The sequence below is a fragment of the Peromyscus maniculatus genome, chromosome 7, assembly GCF_049852395.1.
Source record: "Peromyscus maniculatus bairdii isolate BWxNUB_F1_BW_parent chromosome 7, HU_Pman_BW_mat_3.1, whole genome shotgun sequence".
In the NCBI taxonomy this organism is placed as follows: Eukaryota; Metazoa; Chordata; class Mammalia; order Rodentia; family Cricetidae; genus Peromyscus; species Peromyscus maniculatus.
In genome coordinates this window covers 33855536-33882794 of record NC_134858.1, presented here as the reverse complement: position 1 = coordinate 33882794, position 27259 = coordinate 33855536, and the positions used below count along the sequence as shown (strand labels likewise).

Below are 27259 nucleotides of genomic sequence, written 5' to 3'. Positions count from 1 at the left end.
TCCCTTCCCCATTTTGCTGATTTGAACTTTGAGTTTCCTCTTTTAAAAGGGAAGCTAAGATTTCAGCATGTTGGGCAAAGGGGGAGTTTATTCTGGAATAGTTCCTGCATGTGGGCCAGGGAATATTGGTCCAGTGAACTGGAAAAGAGCTATCTTGATTAGTAGTTTGTCAGCTTGATACAAGCTAGAGAATCACCTGGGAAGAGGGCCCCATAGAGAATATGCCTTGAGCAGATTGCATGAAGGTAAGTCTGCAGGGCTGGGATTTTCTTGATTAATGATTAATGTGGAAGATCCCGGCCATGGGATGAGGCCATGAGGGCAATGACACACCTGGGCAGCTGGGCCTGGGAGGTATGAGAAGGCCAAACAAGCCTTGGAAAGCAAGTCAGTAACCAGTGTTCCTTCATGTTTCACTTCCTGCCTCCAGGATTCTGCCTTGAGTTCCCGTACTGACTTCAGTGACAGAGTGAGACATAAAAACAGAAGTCAAATAAATTCCTCTTCCAGTTGCTTTTGGACGTGGTGTTTGATTGTAGCCATAGCAACCTGACTGATAGAAGAGCCAAGAGGTCTGGGTATTTGCTTTGCCACTGGCCTTGACATCTGAGTTTCAGGTTCTCTCCACGTAAGAGGCTGCACTAAATAGCTTATAGATACCAGCATTGGATTCTATAGGTGGCCCTGCAATTAGCAACTCTAAGCATTGGTACAGACAAAAAGAAACAAGAAGTGAAAAGAAATGTAGAGTCATGGAAGAGGTTGGGAATAGGCAAGAAAAGGCTTCTAGATGAGGCAGAATAGTTCACAGAGTAATCAAAGAGGCCACCTTAAATTATGCCACTTTCCCATAAGGGTGATTTTGAGCTAAGAACACTTAAAAATGAAGCAAAAGCACCAGGAACTGAGAGCCTCAGACATACTGGTCAGGTCTTTACCACTGAGCTACACTATCAGGCCAAGTGGTGCTATTATCCTCCCCAAAGCAGGGAGTTGCTGCTCTGGGACCATAAGGAAAGTAACTTGAACAGGAATTTGAAAGGATTGGGAATTTAGCTCTGTGGGCGCCATGGGCCCTGGCCCCCGACTGGGAGTGGCTGCGGCCTTGCTTGCTGACCTTGATCAGATGTCCTCCCTATTCAGATTCCCTGCGGGTATCCACCCTTCTGAATGCTTAAGGGAAGTTCCTTGTTTGTGTATCCTGCATTTTGGGCGTTAACAACTTAGATACAAGAATGTAGAACATTGGGTCTGGAATGTAGACCATTGGTAGCGAACTTCTGCCCTCCGGGGGTTCCTCCATTTATGCTGTAAGCCTGTATTTAAGGTTTCTTCCCTCTTTCAATAAATGGCATTAGACATCCAATCGTACGAATGACCCGCTGTCTCTTGTCTCTATTTTTTAATCCGCAGCCCTTCGCTCAGACATGGTAAACGGGTATCGGTAATGCTGGCGTTACTGCTAAATAGCTCAATGATAAAGCCCTGGCCCAGCATGCATATATACCCTGGCTAGACTTTTTTGTCAAAGCCAATAGGCTGGATACAAAACAAATCTTATTAAAATAGTGGTTTTTCTTTAGCACCCCCGTTTCTCCACATTGCCTTTCTTTGCACAATGTGGTATAAAAACATTTGGGCTGGGTGGCACACTCCTTTAGTCCCAGCACTGGGGAGGCAGAGACAGGAAGATCTTTACGTTTGAGGCCAGTCTGGTCTACAGAGCAAGTTCTAGGACAACCAGAGCTACACAGAGAAAGCCTGTCTTAAAAAAACAAAAACAAATGCCGGGCGTTGGTGGCGCACGCCTTTAATCCCAGCACTCGGGAGGCAGAGCCAGGTGGATCTCTGTGAGTTCGAGGCCAGCCTGGGCTACCAAGTGAGCTCCAGGAAAGGCGCAAAGCTACACAGAGAAACCCTGTCTCGAAAAACCAAAAAAAAAAAAAAAAAAAAAAAAAAAAAAAAAAAAAAAAAAAAAAAAAAAAAAAAACAAAAACAAGCCGGGCGGTGGTGGCGCACGCCTTTAATCCCAGCACTCGGGAGGCAGAGGCAGGCGGATCTCTGTGAGTTCGAGGCCAGCCTGGGCTACCAAGTGAGTTCCAGGAAAGGCGCAAAGCTAAACAGAGAAACCCTGTCTCGAAAAACCAAAACCAAAACAAACAAACAAACAAACAAAAAAAGCACAAAGCAAACCAACAAAAAAGCCCAACAATATATATTTGGGGTTTGCTACACTTAGGTTTTTTTTTTTGTTTTTGTTTTTTATTTATTTATTATGTATACAGAAGAGGGCACCAGATCTCATTATGGATGGTTGTGAGCCACCATGTGGGTGCTGGGAATTGAACTCCAAACCTCTGGGAGAGCAGTTGGTGCTCTTAACCTCTGAGCTGTCTCTCCAGCCCTACACTTAGGTTTTTTATGCTACCCTTCATAGTGTTGGCAAGGGCTTTAACACTTTAGCATATACATCCTATGATGGCTATTCTTGATTGTTAACTTGACTACATCTGGAATTAATGAAAGCCCTGTGAGTGACCTTTTCTTAATTACATCATTTGAAGTGGGAAGACTCATTTCGTCTTCTTCCTCTTCTTTTATTATTATTACTATTATTTGGAATTTCAAGACAGGGTTTCTCTGTATAGTCCTGGTTGGTCCTGAAACTCACTCTATAGAGCATTCTAGCCTTGAACTCAGCCTTCTTAGTGCTGGGACTAAAAGTGTGTACCACCACCATCCAGCTGGGGAGACTCACTTCTAATCCAGATCTTTTGAAGTGGGAAGATCCACTTTTAACCTGGGCCACACCTTCCGCTGGCAGCCTTTATAAAGGACATGGATGAAGGAAGCTCTCTCCTTGCCAGCTTGCTCCTGCTCTCTCTAGCCAGTCTGTTGCTTCATTGGCACTGGCATTAGAGCCTACTTCTTCAGGGTTTCAGTGTATACTGAAGGCCATCTGAGACATGCAGCCTTGTGAACTGGACAATTACTGGATTCTTGGACTTTCTGTTCCTAGGCAGCCATATTTGGATAGGCTGGACCACAGCCTGTAAGTCATTCTAATAAATCCCATATCTATCTGTCTGTCTGTCTATCTATCTCGATATTAATAGGTAGATAGATTCATTATATAAGTTCTGTTTCTCTAGAGAACCCTGACTAATACACATTCCCAACTGTCTTTAGTTCCTTTCCAGGGTTTCTGTGTCGGTCACCACTAACTCATTAGATAACTTGCATGCTTTTCTTATATTTGACTTGTTATTTTTGGTTTAATTTCTTAGATCCAGAGGAGAAACCCCCAAAAATATAAAGGTAAAATTGACTTTCTCTATAGTTTTCATGCCAAGAAATGGTGGGGCTAGGCTAGAATTAGACCAGTGGGGATGGATGTGGAAACAGTAATCTCTACTTGGTTTTTATCTCAGCCATTCCATCATTATTGGAATTTGCACTAAATACAGCCTAAGTGGTTGATGGTTTATATTCTGAATCATCTTGATGCAAACTTGGCACTGTTTAGTTGGTTTTTTTTTTTTTTTTTTGAGATAAGGTCTCAGGTAGTCAAATCTGGCCTTAAATTTGTTATGTAGTCAAAGATATTTTCAAACTTCTGATCCTCCTTGCCTCCAACTCCCAAGTGCTGAGATTGCACCACCGTGCCCTGTGTATACGGTGCTGAGAATTGAACCTAGGACTTTGAGCATGATAAGCGATTGTTCTATTGCGTTATTTTGTTTGTTTTGTTTTTCTGAGATGAGTTCTTGTTATATAGCTTTACCTAGCCTGGTACTTACTATATAGCCCAAACTGGCCTCAAATCTCAACAATTCTCCTCCTCAGCTTTCCAAGATCTGGGATTACAGGTGTGCATCACCTTACCTGGTTTATTAGTCTTTAATTATAGAAAGCCTCCAAATTAATCAAGGTGACCCCTATTTTATTGTTTCCATCATTTGTTCTTAAAGGATTTTAGAAAGACTAGCATTGCTGCATAGGTAGAGTGAGGAGGCTAAAGGACAGGACTGCTGATTAGTGAGAAGGGGTTTAGAGAGGCGGCGGCAACAGGGGCTAGAAGCCTGGAGCTGTAGAACCAAGACGAGACAGACAGACTCTCGGGGCCCCGCCGACTACAATTCCCAGGCTCCCTGGCCACGCCCCTCCTGGATGGCCCCTCCCAGCCTCGCTGGCCCCGCCCCCGCTCGGCGACCGGCAGGGTGCCCGCCCGACTTCCCAGCTGCCCCGTGCAGCCCGGGCATGCCCAGTGTGGGCGCAGCCCCGGCTCTGGGAGCGCCGGGGCGGAGCGGGCAGCCGGGCGCGAGGCAGGCGAACCTCGGTGGGCGAGCGCCCGGGCCGGAGCCGCCGCGGCAAGGCTGCGGGGTAGGTGTGGGCCACGGCAAGCGGGGTGTCGAGCCGCTTGCACGCCTGGGCCTGGGCGACCGGGCCCAGGAGCAAGCGAGGGCTGGCAGGCCAGAGCTGGTGGGTGAGGTTCTGGCGGGGGCTGCGGCAAGGACCCCGACCCCAAGGGCCTGGGTCCCGAAGGGCGGCGAGGGCAGGCCCTGCGGCGCGCGGCGCCCAGGCTCTCTCTCTCTGTCTCCCCAGGTGCGGTGGGGCTATCTTTAGCTCCCGTGACCCGCGGTGAGCGTGGTCCGCACCCTGTGCGCGGCGGTGGCTGGGGAGAAAAAATCGGGTTCTCAGCCCATTTACCCAGAAGCTCCGGGAGAGAAGGGACCGAGCACTGCCGGGGCCCCAGGAGGCATTCTGCGGCCCGGTGATGAGTGAGGGTGTTTACCTTTTCCCTACCTGGCGTGGGAAACGCCGGCTTCCTGCCTTCCGGGACTTGGGGCTTGGTGGCTTCGGAAATGAAAGTATGTCTCAGTAGATGCTCAATCGGTTCTAAAGACTGTCAAGAATTGAGTGGCCCGCAGCATTACAAGGTTTAAGAAAGATGATTTGTCCATGGGATACTTGGGTTAAACAAAAATCCTCGTTGCAAAGCTTAAGCAAAAAAGAAGCCTGGACTCCTTTTCGGACACTGAAGTTCAGAAGTTTTCTGTAATTAGCTTTCACTCGCTGTTGGACAAACCGTTCTCCACCTGTAAAATATTGTGAACCAGGTGACACATCTTGAGTCCCTGTGTTGAAGGAGCCCTTTGTCAATGGTGTGGTCTCAAAACGTGACAGGTTATTTTTCTGCATGCCTCAGCAATTTGTTAAACAGGGTAGTTCATACCAAATGTTCCCTCCTGTAGGAAAGATGTTAGGCCCACGGTATAAAATTGAAATGGTCAGTAGGTCCTTTGCTGGTTGGTACATGCAGAAGCTGGGTATTAATCTGCCAGGGGTCAAATAACATAGTGGTTCTGAGCTAGGATAGACATGTTTGAAGTTCCCTGACTGGGCTCTGGCAGAAAACTAGACCAAGTAATGAGTTTCCTCAAACCTCACATCGGGTGCATTCTTTAATAGGATTACATTTATACAGAATTTTCACCTTTGTGTTGTACTCCATCCTCAAAAACCTTGTGAAGAATTTTACTACCCTTTCTTTGTAGATGAGAAAGTCATTGGTTAAGAGGGTGTGTCTATGGTCGTCTTCACACACTAGTATCTTGCCCATCATTAGACATTTACTGTTCTCCTGGCCATGGACTGCTTTCACCACAACTCTTAGAACACTGTCTGCTAGAAAACACATGTTAGAAACTCTGAGGTATGCATATATATTGTGGGAGACCCGCTCCCACTTTTACTCCAGGGTACTCTTGAGGAAGAAGTGAGAAATACTTAGAAGAGTAGAGGAGAGAGAGACAGAAACACAGGATTGCTCTGGAGGGCCTGGATCGTTATCCACTGGCCCCTTCTGTCTCTTCTAAAGAGCCCTTTAAAGGAATGCCAAGGTGTGGAGCAAAAGACACCCCCCTGCACCCCCAAGTACAGACCCTTCCAAACACCCGGTAACCATGCGAGTGGTTAATCCATCCCCTTATGCAGCCCTACTGGGTAAAGCAAGTTCAGATCTTACTAGGAAACCTTTGTGGGCGCGTCTCTCTCTCTCTCTCTCTCTCTCTCTCTATATATATATATATATATATATATATAATTTTTTTTTTTTTAGGAGGGAGGAGTGTAATAACAGATGAGCACATCTGTCTAGGATTTGACCTAAGGAGCAGATGATGTACGTGGTGTTGTGAAGGTAGCCTTCTGATTGCACACTCCCTGTTCATCCAGTTCTGAGTGGCATTAGTCCAGTTGGGTCAGTGTGGTGCTACTTGATGAGGTGGCCGAAGGTCAAGGAGAGTATCCTTTATGTTTTGAAGTTGAGTTTTTTAAAAGCTGCCTGTGAAATTAATGTATTAAGGTTGTTATCTCTTAAATTGGAGATTCTCAGCTTGATTTAGTGGGGCTTGAGAACATTAAAATCCTGAATTCTTACATTTTTGCAAGTAATCTTTACATTGATTCCATGAAATGAGAGACTAGTATTTTAAGATTATTTATAAGCCGTGCAGTGGTGGCGGTGGGTGCATACTTTTTGTCCTATCACTTGGGAGGCAGAGGCAAGCGGATCTCTGTGAGATTGAGGCCAGCCTGGGCTACAGAGAGCCAGGACAGGCACCAAAACTACACAGAGAAACCCTGTCTCAAAAAACAAAACAAAACAAACAAAAAAAGATTATTTATAGTATGAACTCTCTTGTCCTTTCAGTACTGGGGATTGAACTCAGAACTTTGTTTTGTTTTTTGAGACAGGGTTTCTCTGTGTAGCTTTGTGCTTTTTCCTAGAACTCACTCTGTAGTCCAGGCTGGCCTTGAACTCACAGAGATCCGCCTGCCTCTGCCTCCCAGTACTGGGATTAAAGGCGTGTGCCACCACCGCCCTAGCCTGAACTCAGTACTTTAGAGCTCCAGGTATGCTAGGTGGACTCTCTACCAGTGAACTGTATCCCTAACCTTTTGTTTTGTTTTTGAGACTAGATTTCATTAAGTTACTCAGGTTGGCCTTGAATTCAGTTTATGCAGACTTTGAACTAGTGAGCCGCCTTAGCCTGCCAAGTAGCTGAGATTATAGGACTGCACTGTCAGGCCTGTCTCCATTTTTTAAAATTTTTTCTTTGATGGTGGGAATTGAACATGCCATACAAGCACTCTATTGCTGAATTATAGTTCTCTTTTTTTCAACACTTATTAATTATGAGTTTGCGTGAACATGCATGTGACTGTGCCATGATGTGAGTGTGCTGTGGGGTGCCTGTGAAGTCAGGACAACCAGTGTGGGTCCTGGGGATTAAACTCAGGTGGTTTGGCTTGGCAGAAGGCTTCTTTACCTGCTCAGCCACCCCCTTAGCCCTGACTGAGTCATATTTTCAGCCCTGTCAATTTCTTAATTTTTGTGTGGTGATATTTTGTTTGTACTCTAACACATAAAATTTGCCTGAAGATCAGAGGACAGAGCCAGCCACTAGATTAAACATAGAGTCAGGCTGCGGTGGCACACACCTTTAATCCTAGCACTCAGGAGGCAGAGATCCGCCTGGATCTCTGTGAGTTCAAGGCCACCCTGGACTGCACAAGATTTATTCGGTCTGAAAGAGAAACAGAGCCAGGCAGCGGTGGCACACACCTTTAATCCCAGCACTCCAGATCTTATGCCTTTTGCTCCCAGTATTTGGAATGCCACACATGCCATTAATCCCAGGACTAGGAAGGTTGAGACAGGAAGTGATATGACTGGGCGGGGAAAGGAATATCAGGTGGGAGGAGATAGGAGGGGGGGCTTTCCACTGAGGACTCGGAGGTGGTCAGTCTGTGGGTTGGTGGAGATAAAATCTTGCCTCCCTTGCAGCCTGAGGATTCAGTAGTGTGGTGGTAAGTTTCTCTTGTGGCTTGTTCCTTTGTCTCTCTGATCTTTCAGCATTTACCCCAATGTCTGGCTCTGGGTTTTTATTATAAGGCCAATTAGGATTCGTGCAACATTTTTGGAGCTAGGTTTCCCATCCGTCTGAGAAATGAAATGAGAAACACTGATGTTTATTTTTTTTCTTTTGAGACAGGGTCTCATGTACCCCATATAACTCAAACTTCCAGTTTAGCTGGAATGACCTTGAACTCCTGAGTCTCTTGCCTCAGCTTCCCACATGGTATAGTTATGTGCCAACATACCCAACTAACCCTTGCTGTTCTAAAGACTGCTTACAAATGTGAACTTCATGAGCTTTTTGTTGTTTGTTTGTTTGTTTGTTTGTTTTGGGTACTGGGGATTGAACTCTGTCTGGTTCTCAAGCATATTGAGCATTTGGTCTACCTTTGAACTAGACCCCTCCCAAGTCATAGTCTAGTGTAAAACTCATTGTTTCCTACGTGATGATTAAAATACATGCATATACATGTACATTTAAAATTAGAAAATGAGTTGGTGCTGTAGGTCACTAGGTTATATCTCTAGGACTATGCTGATGGTGGGGGATGAAGTTAGGAAACATAAAGACCTAATTAGAGGGCTTGGTAGTTTCATATTATGTCTTAAACTTTTCTGTATGTTTGAAGAGTCTGCATGATTAAAGTGAATCAAAACAAATTACTATTGTATGAGAGAGGGTTTCCCCATGAAGCCCTAGTAGGTTTAGAACTCAGTGTGTAGACAGCCTGTCATAGAAATTGTAGTTATCCTCCTGCCTCTGCCTCCTAGTGCTAGAATTACAGTGTACGATAGTGCCTAGTTCCTTCAAGATAGTTTTTTTTTTTTTTGGTTTTGGTTTTGTTTGGTTTTGGTGTGTATATTTGTGTCTATGCATGTGCATTTGGGTACCTGTGTAGGCCAGAAAAGGGTATTGAATCCCCTGGAGCTGGAGTTCAGATGGTTGGCAGGGGTCTGACTCAGGTGTTAGGAGTTGAACCCGGGTTCTCTCTTAACCGCTGAGCCATCTCTCCAGCCCCATAGTCAGGTGTTTGAGAATATATAGCCAGCATAAAAATTGCTTAAGAGGGTATTCAAATATCATTACCATTCATCTCCAAATCCTCAACAGTGTTTGAAGTGTTTAGAAGACACCAAGTGTTTGGGACACCAAGACTCAGGAGAGACCACTTGTCTGGGAGCACATTTGCCCCCTCTTTTTTTAGTAGGGAGGCTGAGGCAGGAAAATTTGAGCCCAAGAGTGTGAGGCTAGCTGAGACAACTTATCAAGACCTCATATCTCAAAAGAAAAAATAAGTTACGGTATAGCCTCATAGTTCATTGTATTAGTGCTACAATCTGTTAATCTTGTATTAGGGCTACTAGAATGTAAAGTCATTTTGTAGAAACAGATCATGAAGTAATATATCTTTAACGTAAGTGTTTTTCTCCATTTGTTCCCAGGCCCTCCATGATGAGAGATTTGGGGGTACTTCCCTCTGTGTGTGATTGATAGTCTGGGCAGTGAAGAGATGGCTGACAGTGTCAAAACCTTTCTGCAGGACCTTGGCAGGGTGAGTATATTTTGTTTCACGGAATTTGTCCCCCACCTTTCTTTTCTTTTTTGCTAAAGAACTGACTAGGAAATCCTTTAGGTGTTTTTGCAATTTTTATCATATTTGTTGGATCTTTTACATCGAGTGTAGGTTTTCGGTGTAGTCTACATTACTCAGTAAACAGTTTTTCATATTTTTGAGACAATCTCAGGCTGACCTTGAACACCTGGTGATGCCTCCTGTGCCGAGTACTAAGAATGTAGACATACACTATCCCACTCTTCTTTATTTTGCTATGCATCCCTGGCTGGTTTGAGTTCATTTCAGTCCTGTTGTTTTCTCCTTCCCAAAAGCTGGGATTACAAGCCTGTGCCTAGCTATATCCTGTATCTTTTCTCTTTTAATAAAGTGAGTGAGTGAGTGAGTGAGTGAGAGAGAGAGAGACAGAGACAGAGACTGTCTGTCTGTCTGTCTGTGTCTGTGCATATAGTTGGAATTTTCTTTGGGCCACCAACCAGCTCCCAAATAAAGATACAGAGACTTATTATTAATTATGACTTCTCAGCCTTAGCTTAGGCTAGTCCCACAAGCTCTTTTAATTTAACCTGTTTCTATTCATCTACGTTTTGCATTGGGGCTTTTTACCTTTCTTTTGTTTTTGTTTTTTTTTTTTTTGGTTTTTTTTCGAGACAGGGTTTCTCTGTGTAGCTTTGCACCTTTCCTGGAACTCACTTGGTAGCCCAGGCTGGCCTCGAACTCACAAAGATCCGCCTGCCTCTGCCTCCCGAGTGCTGGGATTAAAGGCGTGCGCCACCACCGCCCGGCTCCTTTCTTTTGTTTTTATGTCCTACTTTCCTGCTTCCTTGTGTCTGTCTGACTGGCCATTGTTGTCTACTTGGCATCTCTTTTTCTTTTCTTCCCTCAAGCCTAAATTCCTCCTCCTACTTAATCTCCCTGCCTAGAAGTCCTGCCTATACCTCCTCCCTCGCTATTGGCCATTCAGCTTTTCATTAGACCAATCAGGTGCCTTAGGCAGGCAAGGTAAAGCAGTAGTATATCTTTACATAATTAAACAAATGCAACACATCTTTGTGTAGTTAAATATTCCACAATGTGTGTGTGTGTGTGTGTGTGTGTGTGTGTGTGTATTTGTGTGGTCCATGCATGTGGGTGTGCAGGTACAGTCCCATTCTCATGTGGAGGCCAAAGTAGAACTTTAGGTTAGACTTTTTTTTGTTTTGAGACAGGTTAGCCTCCAACTGTCTGTGGAGTCCAGGATGACCTTGAACTGTTCCCCTTGCCTTTATAGAAAGTTCTGGGATCACAAGCATGTGTCACTATGCTAGTTTGAGCCAGATGATGTTGTACACATCTGTAATCATAGCATTCAATTGACTGAGGCAGGAGGATCATGGGTTCTTGGCCATCTTGGGCTATGTAGTGAGACCCATCTCAAAAATGAAACAAAAAACAAAACAACAACAAAAAAACCTAAGGTGAGCCGGGCCGTGGTGGCGCACGCCTTTAATCCCAGCACTCGGGAGGCAGAGCCAGGTGGATCTCTGTGAGTTCGAGGCCAGCCTGGGCTACCAAGTGAGTCCCAGGAAAGGCGCAAAGCTACACAAGAGAAACCCTGTCTCGAAAAACCAAAAAAAAAAAAAAAAAAAAAAAAAAAAAAAGCCTAAAGTGTAATGGCACATGCAACTGACCTTGCAGTACTTGAAAGATAGAGCAAAAGGATCAGTAGTTCAAGTCCATACTTGGCTACGTAGGGAGTTTGATGCCAGCCTGAGCTACATGAGACCCTGTCTCAGAAAGAAACAGATTTTGAAAATGACCATCTAGGTTTAAGGGTGACATTCTAACTGCCTGTTAATCAAAGTCAGTTTTAGAAAAAATAACCCTGGGCGTGTGAGATGGCTCACAGAGAGGGAAGTGTCCCCAAGTCACTCATCATGGAGGGCCTGGACACAGATGGAGGAAAAAGACTTATGTTAAAGATACATTACTTCATGATCTGTTTCTACAAAGTGACTTCACATTCTTGTAACCCTCCTACAAGCAGGTAAAGGTGCTGTGAACAAACCTGACACCAAGTTCAACCCTAGGATCTTCTTGGCCTTCTGACTCATGCACAGCCATGCTTTGTTTTTATTAGCTTTATTTAATGAGTGTATGCTTGGGCATTATGTCAGTTTTCTCCTTCTACCATGTAGTCCCATGGCTGTCAACTTGGTGGTAAGTGCCTTTACCTGCTGAGCCAGCTTGCTGGCCTTTATTTTTTATTTTATTTTATTTTTGGTTTTTCAAGACAGGTTTCTCTGTTTAGTCCTGGCTGTCCTGGAACACTTTGTAGACCAAGCTGGCCTCAGACTCAGAGATCCACCTGCCTCTGCCTCCTGAGTGCTGAGATTAAAGGCATGTGCCACCACCATCCGGTCTTGTTTATTTATTTATTTATTTTTTTAAAAGACTTGTTCTTACTCCATATCTCAGACTGGGTTCAAATTTGTGGTGACCATTTTGCCTCAGTCTCTCAAGTACCCTAATGCTAGTCTTATAGGAATATGCCACCACACCTGGCTAGTTATTTCTTTTTCTCTTTTGTCTTTTTTTTTTTTTTTTGAGACAGGGTTTCTCTGTGTAGCTTTGTTCCTTTCTTGGAAATCACTCTGTAGCCCAGGCTGGCCTTGAACTCACAGAGAGCTACTTGCCTCTGCCTCCCAAGTGCTGGGATTAAAGGCGTGCACCACCACCACTGCCACAGGCGGCGGCCGCCCCCCCCCCCCCCCCCCGCTCTTTTGTCTTTTTATGAAGTTGATTATCCTGGTGAAATTATTCTACTTTGGGTGTAAATCTGTTACGGTTTTTATTAAACTCTAGTGTGCGTGTGTATTAAATTTTTAGCTTTATTTCTATAATTTTTGTGTCTACCTTTCAGTAGTGGGGATTGAACCCAAAGTCTCTCACATGATAGGCAAACACTCTGCTGAATCCCCAGCTTTTTCTTGCTTTTATTTTGAGGTAGTCTTACCTTGTAAGCCCAGGCTGACCTAACTTGAGGCAATTATTCTGCCCCTGTCTCCCCTGCTGGGATTACACTATCTCCTTGGGTGTTTCCGTCTGACCAAAGATTAGTTCATTGAAGTTGCACAATATGCAGTTGGGTGCAGGGATGGATAAGTGAATGCAGGTCTTTGAACTAGATGACCGGTAGGTAATTCTGGTCTTTGTAGCACCAGCAACAACTCGGAGTTCTTCAGATAGGGTTGGCAGGTGCATTTCTCCCTGTCTGCATGTTGTCTATACAAACTCAACAGCACCTCTCTCGTCTTGTACCTACTCAGGATATTCTCCAGCCACACTACCACAATGCTTCTGTTTTACGTGGCACTCTCTTACTATAGAGGTTTACATTTTGCAGCAATTGATTTCTTCCTCTCCCTCTTCTTCCTTCCTTTTTTTCCTCTCCTTTTAGAACAGTAATTGTGTCTTTCTCCAAATTTGATAATAATGTAGTGCTTTCTTGATTGGTTTTTAGAGCTAATATAGAATTCAAGGAGTACTGCAGCAATTTAATTGGTACTGAAGGGGAGTAGAGAAGATGATAACATGTTTTCATAGTATTGGTAAATGTAAAAGTGTTGGAAAAGTACTATTTAGTGTTCATATAATTCAAAATTGGTTTAGGCAAGAATCGTGGAAGGATGCTAAATTTGGGAGAAATCCATGGGCATGATATTTGCATGGCATTGGAAGTATTTCCCTACTTAACGACTTTCTAGTTACTAGAGGAAAAAGTTTGAAACCATGGACTTAATATTACCAAAAGGCCAAACAGTTACTGTGTGCCATTGTTTTAGGGAGAGAGGGTGGTTGTGATTTCCCTGGACAGGACAGGCTGGCTGTGTATCCCTGGCTGACATTGGAGTTAGGATTTTTCCTGCCTCAATCTTGAATTTTTGGAAAAGAGACATGCGCCCCCATGCCTAGCTTATGTGTTTCTTGGTGTGATACCATCAGTTCTGTGATATTGTCACTCAAAGTGCTTAACCCGGGTAATCATGGGGAAACTTATACTGAGAAAATTCCATGAAGTAGCTGGCCTGTATTTTTCAAAAAGAAAGGTGAAGACTGGGGCTGGTGAGGTGGCTTAGAAGTAAAGACTTGTACTACTACCAAGCCTGATACCAGGAGTGTGCTGACCCCAGAGGCCCAGCCAGTGGAAGGAGAGAACTGACTCTCACAAGTGGTGCTCTGAGCACCATGCATGGCGACACACTCACAAATAAAGAAAATGGGAAAAAGAAAAAGTATAAAGAACTGTTGTTGATTTGAAAATACCAAGGAGGCATTCTAATGACATGCGTCATTTGATTCTGGATGAAACTCTTGAGGGGTAAAATGTCATGAAGTCCATTGTTGTGGTGAATGGAAAAGTTGGAATGTGGACTGTAAAGTCTTTTAGTACTAAGTTTCTTGAATTGATAACTACCCTACGGTTATGTAAAGAGCATTGTTCTTAGGACACCTCCTGAAAAATGACTGTGCAGGAGCCTGATAAGCTCATCATGTCGGCCACTATACTTGTGTTCCCAGCATTTGGGAGCTGAAGCAAAGTCTCAAGTTTGAAGTCAGTCTGACTTATGTAGCAAGACCCTGTTTCACAACAACCTACTTGAATAATTTGAAAAAAGGTATATATTAATATAGAAAAAATACTAACCTGGTGATTCTAGACTAAAGGATTTTGGAAGATCTCTATTGTTGCAGTTCATCTGTAGATTAAGGATTGTAGTTGAAATTTTTCTTTGGGCTGCCAACCAGCTCCCAAATAAAGACACAGAGACTTAATATTAATTATGAATTCGTGACCTTAGTTTAGGCTTGTCCCATTAGCTCTTATAACTTATTTTAACCTGTTTCTCTTATCTACATTTTGCCTTGGAGCTTATTACTTTTCCTTCGTTCTGTATGTCCTGTTTCCTCTGTGTCTGGCTGGTGACTGCCTGGCTGGTCCTGGGTGTGTCCCTCGTCCTCCCTCTGCCCACCCCCATTCCTCCTACAACTCAGTTCTCTCTGCCTGCAGCCCTGCCTGTCCTACTGCATAGCTATTGGCCATTCAGCTTTTTATTAGACCAATCAGGTACCTTAGACAGGCAAGGTGAAACAAATGAAACACATCTTTACATAGTTATACAAGTGCAGCATAAACAAGTGCAACACATCTTTACCTAGTTAAAGTAACACTCCATAGAGGATACAGTTCAGTGGCAGAGTTCTGCCTACTGTGCAGGAAATCCTGAGCTCCATCACAGCACTGACAGCACACACCATCTCCTTAAGTTCTGTAGCAAAATAAACACTGTGGTTTCCACTGTTGCTCACTTTCCTGTGTGTGTAACTTTGGAAAGTCTTCTCCAGCCCATGATCTCTCTTTAAGAATGTCCTTATCTACAGGGAATCAAAGACTCCATCTGGGGCATCTGTACCATCTCAAAGCTAGATGCTCGGATCCAGCAGAAGAGAGAGGAACAGCGTCGAAGAAGGGCAAGTAGTGTCTTGGCCCAGAGGAGAGCCCAGAGTGTAGAGCGGAAGCAAGAGAGGTGAGGAGTACAGGCCCACATCCCAAGCTGTCATCGGAGGGGCACTTGAGGAAATGACTTAGTATAGAATGAAGGCCCTACATAGTAAGTCATAATTTCAGCATCCTATTAGTTTTTTTACTTTTAATTTTTAGTAGGAAAAATGTTATAGGTAATTCCCCCCAACACACACACATTGACTTAAACTGTGATTCTTACTCAAAATGGCATGATATTAAAAAGTAAAATCTATGCTCATGAGTTACCTCAAAGACAAAAGGTGCCTGCTAAGCAAGCCTGATGGCCTGGCTTTAGTCCTTAGAACCCATGGAAAGACTGGAAGGAAAGAACTAACTCCACAGACTTATCCTTGGACCTCCACATCTCACACATACAACAATAAATTCAACAACAACAAAAATAAAATCAAGAGTGCAAAATAGAGGACCACAAACAGTATTTGATTTGATGGATATTTGTAGGAACGTCTATATGGATTTATTTATTGATAGACTAAACCCTACCCCCAGACTTTCTTGTTTAATGTGCTCTAACCTCAGTCTTTAGAGGGAAGAACACACATCTACATACACACTCAAAACAGTTTTGTTTTATTTGGGGGCTGACGAGGTGGCTCAGTGGTTAAGAGTTCTTATTGGTCTTCCAGAGGACCTGGGTTCAATTCCCAGCACCAACATGGAGGCAAACAACTATCTGCAACTCTGGCTCCAGGGAATCCAAGGCTGTCTTCTAGTCTGCGTGGGCACTGCACACATGTGGTGCACAGACACACACGCAGGCAAAACACCCACACATAAAAGTAAATAGCATTTAAAAAACGATTTCTTGTTGGGAGAGGATGTCCATTTCACAGCACATGTGTACATGTCATGGGACATCTTTGTGGAATTAGTTCTCTCGGTCCACCTTTTCCATGGGTTCAGGGAACCAAACTCAGGTTGCCTGCCTTGTGTGACACTTTTATCAGTAAGCCGTCTCGTCAGCCCCTTTTTAATTTTTAAGGAAAAACTGGTTAATACCAGCACTTAGGCAGAGGCAGGCAGTTTGAAGCGAAACAGTGCGTTCCAAGCCAGGCAGGGCTGCATAGTGACATTCTGTCTCAAAACAACAACAAAACAGAAAAGCTGGTTCTTCACCTGGGCGTGGTGGCACAGGCCTGTTATCCCAGCACTGTGAGGATGACAGGATGATTGCCAAGAGTTTGAGACCAGCCGGGACTGTATGACGAAGCTCTGTCTCAAAAACAGACACCTGGTTCCTCGGAAGCCTTTTCTCACTGGCTTTTTCTCAGCCTTTTCTTATGACTGAATTAGAACATTGGGAGAGCAGTAGGTGCTCAAAGATAACGTGGTGCAAGAGGAGCTGTAAGTGGGGAGTTACTAGATAACATCAGAAAACAGCCGGCACGCCTTATAAGCTAAATTCATACATCTTTTCCAGTGAGCCACGCATTGTTAGTAGGATTTTCCAGTGTTGTGCTTGGAATGGTGGAGTATTCTGGGTAAGTTCTTTTCCATCAAATTCTAGGTTCCTTATACGTATCTTTAGATTGTTATTAGATTATTTCTCAGCCACTTCCTTGAAACACTAAGATGAATTATCTTTGATGTTTGAGCTGCTTATATATGCTGATGATTATCACATGGATGGGGATGGAGGAGGGGAGTGGGGTACTGAGCAAGAAATAATGATATGTATGAAAATGTCAAAATGAAACCCTTTATTTTGTATGGTGGCTAAAAACATTAATAATTGCCATGTGTGGTAGTGCATGCCTATATTCCTCGTACTTGGGAGGCAGAGGCAGGCAGATCTCTGTGAGGTCTAGCTAATCTCAGGCACATAACTGAGTTTCAGGCCATCCAGGGACTATATAGTGAGATGCTGTCTCAAGAAAGAAAGAAAAAAAAGCGAAGAAAAGAAAAAGAAGAAAGACAGTTAATATTAAAAAGGTGCCTGTGCATTGGAGAGATGGACCAGTACTTCAGAGCAGTTGTCGCTCTTGCAGAGGACCTGAGTTCAGTTCCCAGCACTTACACCAGGCAGCTCATGACTGTTTTTAATGACAGTTCCAGGGGATTTTGTACACTCTCTGGCCTCCATGGGCACCTGTATGCATGTGCTGCATTTATAGACAACCAGACACATACATATGTAAAATAATAAAAACAAATCTTTAAAAAATAAACAACAATACTTATAATACCAGCACTTGGTGGTAAAAGCAGGAGGAGCAGAAGTTCAGGGTCATCCTTTACTAAGTTTGGATCAGCCTGAGATACATGAGACCCTGCCTCAAAAAAACAAATACGAGTCAGGCGTAGTTGCACACACCTTTAATCCTAGTACTCAGGAGGCAGAGGCAGGCAGATCTCTGAGTTTAAGTCCAGCCTGGTCTACAGAATGAGTTCCAGGACAGCCAGGGCTACACAGAGAAGCCCTATCTGGAAAAACCAGCAAACAGAAAACCCTAAACAACAAACATGAATTTGGATTTTGTGCATCTGTAGTGACTTTGCTTGCCAGAGAAGAACTGTTGTTTCTAAGACAAGAGGTAACATGTGATTCTGTAGTGAATTTTAATCCTATTCACAGTTAACACCTATATGTAAAGAGATATCTGGGAGAGTCCTGAATATATGTTTGTTTATATGAGTCATTGACAGGTTTTAGTATTGTTAGAAATAACTTGTGTTAACACTGACTGGACATTTTGTCTGTCTGTGGGATTATAGAAGGGTAGATGTGGCCAGATAAGCAAAATTCTCCTTGTTTCTGGTTGTAGCAATTGATTATTATTGAGACCCAGATCAAAAAGGTTACCTATAATTAATTGAGAACTATCATAGTCTTTAGTGAAATCTGGATGTTTCCAGAACGAGTAAATACTGTTCTTGACTTGATATTCAGTGTAATTCAGTTTGTCTTAATGTAAACATTTCACTAATATTTTCAGATGTTAGTTTTAGATTTAACTAACAAACATCACGGGATGTTTAGTATATACCTTTATACTTTGGCCTGAATATTAGTTAAAATGTTTTCTCTGTCTCAGACATCTCAGGTAATACATAGTATCAGCTTGCTACACTCTCTTGGAGTTTTGGCAAGTAGGAAAAGTACTTTTTCTGGCCTCCTGATTTGTAAACTAGCAGTCTTGACTGGATAGTCATTACAGTGAAATGCTTTGTTTTAATTTATTATATTATTATTACTACTATTATTATGTTTTTGGTTTTTTGAGATTCTCTGTGTAGTCCTTGCTGTCCTTCAGATCATTCTGTAGATCAGGCTGGCTTTAATCCACCTCCCTCTGCCTCTCATGTGCTAGGATTAAAGGCATCTGCCACCACTGCCTGACACCTTGTTTTAATTTGAAAAAGGGTCTTGATTACTTTATTGTTTGTTTCCTTCAGTTCAGTCTCCTCTTGTTTTATCGAGTGTTTATCCCTGTGCTTCAGTCAGTAACAGCCCGGATTATTGGTAAGTATGTATGTATTTTGCTGGGCTTGGGGATAGAGGTTTGAAATGTTTGTTTCTAGTCTTCCTCAGTTCCCTAAGCACTTCCTAACAATACCAGCAGTTTGATGTTTTTTGAGACTAGGCTTTTCTATGTAACAGCTCTGGCTGTCCTGGAACTCGCTCTGTACGACAGGCTGCTCTCAGATTTACAGAGATCCGCCTGCCTCTGCCTCCTGAGTGCTGGGATTAAAGGCATATGCCCTCCCCCATGTTTTTAATTTAGACTTCTTTTTGAGATAGGCATTGTTGGACTGTCCATTTTATGGATAAGTAAATAGAAGGTAGGCCATTAGTAAGGAGCAGAGCTGAGATTTAAACTCAGGTGGTTTCTGGATAGCTCTGCAGTTAGTCACTGTGACATCTCAGTAGTCAGCCTGTAAGCAGGGTTGTTTCAAGATAAGCAGGACAAAACTGATTACTATGAATAAGAGCTGTGGTCAGAATGGGAGGCAGAGGAAAAGTCACAAAATAGTTCCCTTTTTGGATTTCTGGTGTTCCATCTGTCTGATAAACTAATAACTCTTTTTACTTTTTTTTTTTTTTTAGGTGATCCATCACTACATGGAGATGTTTGGTCATGGCTGGAATTCTTCCTCACATCAATTTTCAGTGCTCTTTGGGTGCTCCCTCTGTTTGTGCTTAGCAAAGTTGTGAATGCCATTTGGTTCCAAGTAGGTCCAAGACAGAATGGAGTCTGGGTTCTACATGATGGGTTCACTAGATCACATATATTAGCTTATGAAGTTAGTGGCCCATAGAGAAACAGTTTTCAAGCCTTGACAAGAGTTTGGTAATCTCTCTGGCTTTGTAAAATGAAATGACTGTCTCAGGTTACTAAGGCAGACTTTTCTCACCTGGCAGCTGTAGTAGCAGACCATGGTGTCAGCTCTGGGGATGGACACGGGACCGTTAATTCATGTTTTGCTGTACTACTGTTCTGTTTCAGGATATAGCTGACCTGGCATTTGAGGTATCTGGGAGAAAACCTCATCCGTTCCCCAGCGTCAGCAAAATAATTGCTGACATGCTCTTCAACCTTTTGCTACAGGCACTTTTCCTTATTCAGGTGAGAGGCACGTGGAGACATTTTTAAAAACAAAGGAAAAAGAAGTTTAGGGGAGGGGACTTCACAAAGATGGGTTTTTGCCTTTATACTGGAGTATGCATATGTGCTTTGTGGGAAGTAATGATTTTAAAGCAGTGTGTGTGTGGGGGGGAGTATATATACATTCTTTACCTTAGTTTTTGAGATGAGATCTCTGACTGAACCTGAAGATCACTATTTTTGGCTAGGGTAACTGACTAGCCAGCAATCTCCTAGGATTTGTCCGTCTCTGCCTCCCCTCAAGTGTTGGAGTTACTGACATCCATCCATGCCTGGCATTTATGTGGGTGCTGGGGACTTGAACTCAGTCCTTTTGCTTTCACAGCAGCTCTTCCACCCAGTGAACCTCTACCTAAGAAGTTAAATTGAAGTTTATTAGGTAGAGATAAGAATTGGTACACATTGAGATTTAAGAGGACACACACACACACACACACACACACACACACACACACACACACACACGACTTATTTAAGAGAAGGAAAATGGAGGCTGAAGAAATGACTCAGTGGTTGGTTTCTAGTACCCATATGGTGACTCACAGCCATCCATAACTCCATTTCCAGTTGATGTAGCATTCTCTTATGACTAAGGGCATCAGGCACACAAGTGGTGCATATCCATCCATGCAGGCAGAGTACTCGGACATATACAATTTAAAGATCTAAAAAAATTAAGGAAGGAAAAAGGAGAGGACAATAGTATCTACCTGAGGCATGGGTATTGGAGGGGAGGCGGGGAAAGGGGAGAGTGAGACTCTAAAAGCTTTTCCTCAGAAGCAGCTAGAGAGTTTGAAATAAAATGATAAGAACCATGAATTTACCTCTTCTCCCTTTGGAGATTCTGACCCTGCCACTAAACAGCTTTTGCGGCAGTCATCAGGAAGCCATCTCTGATTGGAGTAGTAAGTGAGGAATGTCTGACACTCCGGAATTAAGATTTGTTGCATTTGCTCCTCAGGGGATGTTTGTGAGTCTCTTCCCCATCCACCTCGTGGGTCAGCTGGTGAGCCTGCTGCATATGTCTCTTCTGTACTCGCTGTACTGCTTTGAGTACCGTTGGTTCAATAAAGGTAAGCCCATGTAGAGAAACCCAGGACCTGTTCAGAAAGACTGGTGCTACACAGACTCAGCTACTCAGTACGTAAGCTCTTAGCAGATTTCTGAAAAGATATTGGCTCATTGGCAAGAGGGAGGTTACATTTGGCCTCGTGGGTTCATTAACCTTTGGGGTCAAGGGAAGTGGCATTGTAGAATAAATTACCATTTTAGTGCTTAATATGATGTAGCTCTGTCTGGGCCAGAAGTGGATAGAAAGAGCACAATTTGTTTTTAGAGAAGTTAAGTAGATGCTAGTGCATTTAGAATTAAAAAAATTTTTTATCCACTTATTTTAAGACATGATCTTGCTATGTAACCTCGGCTGGCGTTGTACACTCAGTCTTAGTTCACGCTGGCCTTGACTTTCCAGCTTCCTGCTTCTATCTCCCGAGTCCTGGGGTTATTTTACATATGGGCACTATCAAGTCAAGCTTGTTTGATTACTTTGGAATAAAACCTTTATTTATTTTCATTCTATTATTTTTAAATTTTAGTTGTTTTCTTTTTAAATTATTGTTTTTTTGAGTCAAGATCTCATGTTGCCCATGTTAGCATTGAACTTGCTATGGAGCTGAGGATGACCTTGAACTTCTGATCTAACTTCTTTCTATTTCCAGAGTGCTGGGAATATAGGTATGCACCATCATATCCAGCACACACTCTCTCTCTCTCTTTTTTTTTTTTTGAGTTGGGGTCTTGCTGTATGTAGCTTTGTGGCCTGGTGTTTATTATTTATTTTTTAGATTTACTTATTATGTATGTATGTATGTAGGTATGTACACACACACACACACAGTGTTCTGCCTGCATTTATGCCTGCAATGCATGCCAGAAGAGGGCACCTGATTGCATTATAAATGGTTGTGAGCCACCATATAGTGGCTGGGAATTGAACTCAGGACCTCTGGAAGAGCAGCCAGTGCTCTTAACCTCTGAGCCATCTCTCCAGCCCCAGTTGCCTGCTGTTTTTATGGTTCAGGCTAGTTTCTTACTCCAGTCCTCTTTTTTGGCAACTTGAATGCTGGGATTGCAAGTGTGTGCCACCATATCCAGCTGGGAATCATGTAAAAGACTTCGATGTTTCGTGTGGGGTCCAGATAGGAGGATTTTGAGTTTGAAACTAGCCTGGACCAGATATAAGAGTCTATATCAAAAAAAACTAAATACAATCAGACAAAAACATTTGCATATTCATCTTGGTGAAGGTGACTGGGGTAACTGCTTTCAGTAGGGATGCTATCCTTTTTTGTTTGTTTTTGAGACGGTTTCCCTGGCTGTCCTGGAAATTGCTCTGTTGACCAAGCTGGCCTCCAACTCAGAGATCAGGCTGCTTCTGCCTCCTGAGTGCTGGAATTAAAGGCATGCACCACAACCACCTGGCAAGATGCCATCCTCTTTTGATATTTTGCTTTGTTCTAGACTGTCCTGTCAAAGGATACTGGTGCTAAAATTAATGCTACTTTGAAATTATAATTATTGTAAAATCTTTGCATTGAAGCTTTATATCAGATTTGCACAATTCTTTGAAACAGGGTCTTTTTAGTTCTGGCCCGTCAGTAACTCCCCATGTGGACTGAGTTGCCTCTGCTTTCCAGAGTGCTGGGATTAAAGGTTTGTACCATCATGAACCTGGGTAGATTTGTATTGTTTATATGCTGTATCTGTGTTCCAAATGGTAGCTCTATGCCTAAAACCTAAGCCTCAAATAATTGGGTATGGCAGTTAGTCTAGTCATGTAAATAAAATATGAATCTTAAATGTCCTGACTTCCTTGTTTTAGGAATTGAAATGCACCAGCGATTGTCAAACATAGAAAGGAATTGGCCTTACTACTTTGGATTTGGCTTGCCCTTGGCTTTCCTCACAGCAATGCAATCCTCCTATATTATCAGGTATAATATAGAAAACTAGAAAAATAAAAACTGGGGTAGTAAGTGTGTTTTAACAAGCATCTTTTATTGGTTTGCTTCTGTATCTAGCATTTTACATCACTTGACCATCAGGAAGATGTTTTTGCTGTTGTTGATAATAGTAATTGACTATTTGTCAGCATTAAAATGTAGTCTGCCATATTCTATGCTGCCTCCTGGAGGCAGATACTTAGAAAATCTTGTTCATTTTTGAAGCTGTGCTTATATGATATATTAAGGTTTCATCACATCATGCTGTTTGCAAAACAGGGAAAGAGATATGAAGCTTCCGATGGATACCTTTCCTAAAGTCATGCCTTGTGAAGTTGACCTTTTTTTCTTTAAACAGTGGCTGCCTCTTCTCTATCCTGTTCCCTTTATTCATCATCAGCGCCAATGAAGCAAAGACTCCTGGAAAAGCATAGTAAGTGCCGGGATGAGACTTCTGCTCTTAGGCTGGGAAAACCTATATCCTAGTTAAGAGTTTCTCTTGGTGTGGACACCATGACCAAAAGAAGCTTGAGGAGGAAAGGATTTACTTGGCTTACATTTCTGTATCACTGTTCCATCATTGAAGGAAAAGTCAGGACAGAAACTCAAACAAAGCAGGATCCTGGAGGTAGGATTGGATGCAGAGGCCATGGAGGGTGTTGCTCACTGGCATATTCCACATGGCTTGCCCAGCCTGCTTCCTTAGAGAACTCAGGACCACCAGCGCAGGGATAGCCCCTCTTACAATGGGCCAGACCCTCTTCCATCAATCACTGATTAAGAAAATGCCTTACAGTTGGATCTTACGGCGCCATTTTTCTCAACTGAGGTTCCCTTCTCTCCAGTGACTGTAGTTTGTGTCAAGTTGACATCAAACTAGCCAGCACATCTTAATATATAGTTTTTTAAGATTTCTGTTAGTGTTTTGTTTATATGTCTGTCTGTGTACCATGTATATGCAGTGCCCATGGAGGACAGTAGATGGTATCAGATCCCTTAGAACTGGGTTACAGGTTACTGTGAGCTACCATATGGGTGCTGGGAACTGAGACAGACAGACAGACAGACAGACACACACACACACACACACACAGACACTTATGAGATATATACCAAATTTTTTTAGTATAAGCATATAAATTTGTTTATATTTCTCAAATTGACCCTTACATGTGTACGTTCATTTTTTTTTTTTTTTTTTTTTTTTGGTTTTTCGAGACAGGGTTTCTCTGTGTAGCTTTGCGCCTTTCCTGGAGTTCACTTGGTAGCCCAGGCTGGCCTCGAACTCACAGAGATCCGCCTGCCTCTGCCTCCCGAGTGCTGGGATTAAAGGCGTGCGCCACCACCGCCCGGCTTTGTGTACGTTCATTTTTATTTCTCCCTGTGTAGCCTTATTGTGTTTTGAGCTTGTGATTCTTCTGCCTTGTCCCCCAGTGCTGAAACTAACTGTAGGTGGATGCCACCAAGCCTGTCCATTTATACCTGTTCTTAAAGGTTGTACAGGTATGGTAAGTCATGCCTTAACCAGCACTTGGAAGCCTGTGGCAGGAGAATTAATGAGTTCAAGATCAGCTGCACTGCATACTGAGTTCTAAGCCAACAGTCACTAGATGGAAGTCCTTTGTAAGCATCTGAGTAAAGCTCGTTTTTGTAAAAATGGCTACTTTTAAAGAAAGTAGTAGGTTCTATGTGATCTGGCCACACAGAGAAGTGCTTTTAAAATCTGAATTATGGGGCTGGAGATATGGCAATTAAGTGCAATAAGAGCACTGGCTGTTCTTCAGAGGACCTAGTTCAGTTCCTAGCATCTGGGTGGCTCACAGGCACCTGTGATTCCAGTTCTACAGGATCCAGCACCCTCTTCTGGCTTTTGTGGCAGCAGGCACACAAGTAGTACAGAAACATACTTGTAGGCAAACAATTCCATAAAATAATAAAATAAATTTAAACAAACTGGATTAAATTGGGCAGTGGTGGCTCACGCCTTTAATTCCAACACTCAGGAGGCAGAGGCAGGCGAATCTCTGTGAGTTTGAGGCCTGCCTGGTCTACAGAGTGAGTTCCAGGAAAGCCAGGACTGTTACACAGAGAAACCCTGTCTCAAAAAACAAAACAAATCAAAAAAATCAGGATTAATATAAAATATAATTTTATTTCCTTTAAAAGCCCTAGCCCTGATTCTTTTTTTTTTTTTTTTTTTTTTTTTTTTTGGTTTTTCGAGACAGGGTTTCTCTGTGTAGCTTTGCGCCTTTGCTGGAGCTCACTTGGTAGCCCAGGCTGGCCTCGAACTCACAGAGATCCGCCTGGCTCTGCCTCCCGAGTGCTGGGATTAAAGGCATGCGCCACCAACGCCCCCTAGCCCTGATTCTTAAGATGCTGATTATAATGCATTTGTGGCAGCAACAGGATATGTTACATTTACTTTTCTTTTTTGGGTTTTCGAGACGGGGTTTTCTGTGTAGCTCTGGCTGTCCTGGAACTCACTCTGTAGACCAGGCAGGCCTTGAACTCAGAGATCCTCCTGCCTCTGCCTCCACAGTGCTGGGATTAAAGGCATGGGTCGTCACCACCTAGCCACATCTCTTTTTTCCAGGGGTGGGATTAAACTCCCAGCCTCAAGCATGCTAGGCAAATAGTCTATCCTGCTCCTTGCTCTGCACTCAGTGCATTCTTTAGCTAGTCAGTGTCTAATATCTGGACTGCTCTTGATGAGTTCTGTTGCCTTGTTTTCCCTATGTGGTTTTAGATTTCAAGTAGTCAGATTTGAAGCAGTTACTTTGATTAACTGGAGCTCACGTGGGGTCTCTTGTCTTTCAGTCTTTTTCAGTTGCGCCTCTTCTCCTTGGTGGTCTTTTTAAGCAACAGACTTTTCCACAAGACAGTCTACCTGCAGTCAGCCCTGAGCAGCTCCTCCTCTGCAGAGAAGTTCCCTTCGCCACATCCTTCTCCTGCCAAACTGAAAGCTGCTGCAGGCCACTGAGTCCTGCTGTCCAGAAGGGATGGGTGGGATTGGGTGGAGGATGTGGCAGCTCTTTTCTCTGTTTTCCGCCCCCTGCCACGGAAGGCAGGACCCACTGCCAAGGGCCCTCTGTGTATTCCCTTCTCTTTGATGAATTGGAATTTTTGTCTCTGGTGCACGTAAGGCAGAATCTTTGACTTCAGGAAGTGGATTTTTTCTACCACCCTAGGTCTGAAAGGACCAGAGTTTTCCAGCATTTGCCAGCTCCTGTGTCTGGACTGGTTAACTACATTTTTTTTCTTTTCCTTTCCCTGTATCATTTACCCTCCCACTTCTTCCTGCCTTCCAGCACCCCTGGATGAATGGGCTTTGTGATTTTAACTGTTGTATTTTGTGAATTTGTTGTTACTGTTTTCTGTGAAGCACATACATCGGATGTTGGAGGTAAAGGAGCATTCCAGTTGCTCCAAGTCACTCCCTCTATAGCCATCACTGTCTTGTTTTCTTGTAACTCAGGTTAGGTTTTGGTCTCTCTTGCTCTGCCGCAGAAAAGGAAAGTAAGGAAAAAAAGAAAAGAAAAAAGAGCCTGAAGAGATGGGACAGATAGACTCGCCAAACTGGCTGGGTTTTGAGGAGTCATTTTCTTTCTTCCCCTTGAAGGGGAAACAGCTTTTTTCACTGGTACAGTTTAAGTTCCCCACCTATGGGGTAGTACCAGTTCTGGACAAGTGCCACTGCATCACAGAATGCTCAGAAGATCTGAACTTCTTAACCCTGAAAGATGAAATTTACTGTTGGCCACTGCCAGGTCTCATTGGTGTTTTAAGGAATATTGGGTGCTTCATATAGGAACTGAAGGGTTAATCTTATTAAACCCACTCAACCTGTGATTGGTGATGTTTTCCTGTCATTTTAAGAGTCTAAATATGGGGTGGGAGGGCAGATGTAAAAAACTTGTACAATTTTAAAATATCACAATTAAACGTGAGCTTGTTTCCCATAAATGAGTAATGTTTGATTTCTGAATCATGTCCTGAACTAGATGTATTCATAGATTGAATGACTTCGTCTTGAATAATCTGGTTATAGATTTTAGAAATTAGTTCTGAAAGATATTCTCAGAGTGAGCTTGGATAATAGTGTTATAATTATGTTTACTACTTATAAAAGACTTGGTTATTGTTGGTTTTTTGCTTGTTTATTTGTTTTCTTTTAAAGCGAGTGTGTTCATTTCTATTGTGTATTAATTCAGGGAGAAAATCCTCTGGATTTCAGTATATTAAATGCTGTTCTGTAGTCCAAGGAAGAGGTTAGACATTTGATATGTGTCTAACACATGATAGGTACACATGATAACTGTATCCAAAGTCTTAAGTGCTTATACAGTTGATGGATGTGATCACAGTTGTCAAATTGTGCACAAAAATTGTAGCAAGTGTCCTTAACCACTGAGCCTTGTTTCCACTTCCTACTTTATAAAGGTTTCAAAAGGAGTTTCTGGGGTTGGGGATTTAGCTCAGTGGTAGAGCACTTGCTAAGGCCCTGGGTTTGGTCCTCAACTCTGGAAAAACAAAAACAAAACAAAACAAACAAACAAACAAACAAA

The 27259-nt window shown here is 43.0% G+C and overlaps 1 protein-coding gene across 2 annotated transcripts; it reads left to right on the top strand.

Moving 5' to 3' along the window:
• Positions 1-4243: 4243 nt before the first annotated feature.
• Positions 4244-26657, top strand: Ei24 (EI24 autophagy associated transmembrane protein). 2 transcript variants are annotated; one of them, XM_076576014.1, is made up of 12 exons: positions 4273-4383; positions 6122-6202; positions 9368-9477; positions 14920-15065; positions 16506-16566; positions 18482-18548; positions 19134-19258; positions 19534-19653; positions 20654-20765; positions 22574-22685; positions 23053-23127; positions 25512-26657. In XM_076576014.1, the coding sequence occupies exons 3-12, from the start codon at positions 9436-9438 to the stop codon at positions 25672-25674; spliced, it is 1023 nt and encodes a 340-aa protein (XP_076432129.1). In that variant the 5' UTR covers positions 4273-4383; positions 6122-6202; positions 9368-9435; the 3' UTR covers positions 25675-26657. The 2 variants fall into 2 exon arrangements, with proteins under 2 accessions (XP_076432128.1, XP_076432129.1); XM_076576013.1 differs by lacking the exon at positions 6122-6202 and having other exon boundaries at positions 4244-4383.
• Positions 26658-27259: the final 602 nt, after the last annotated feature.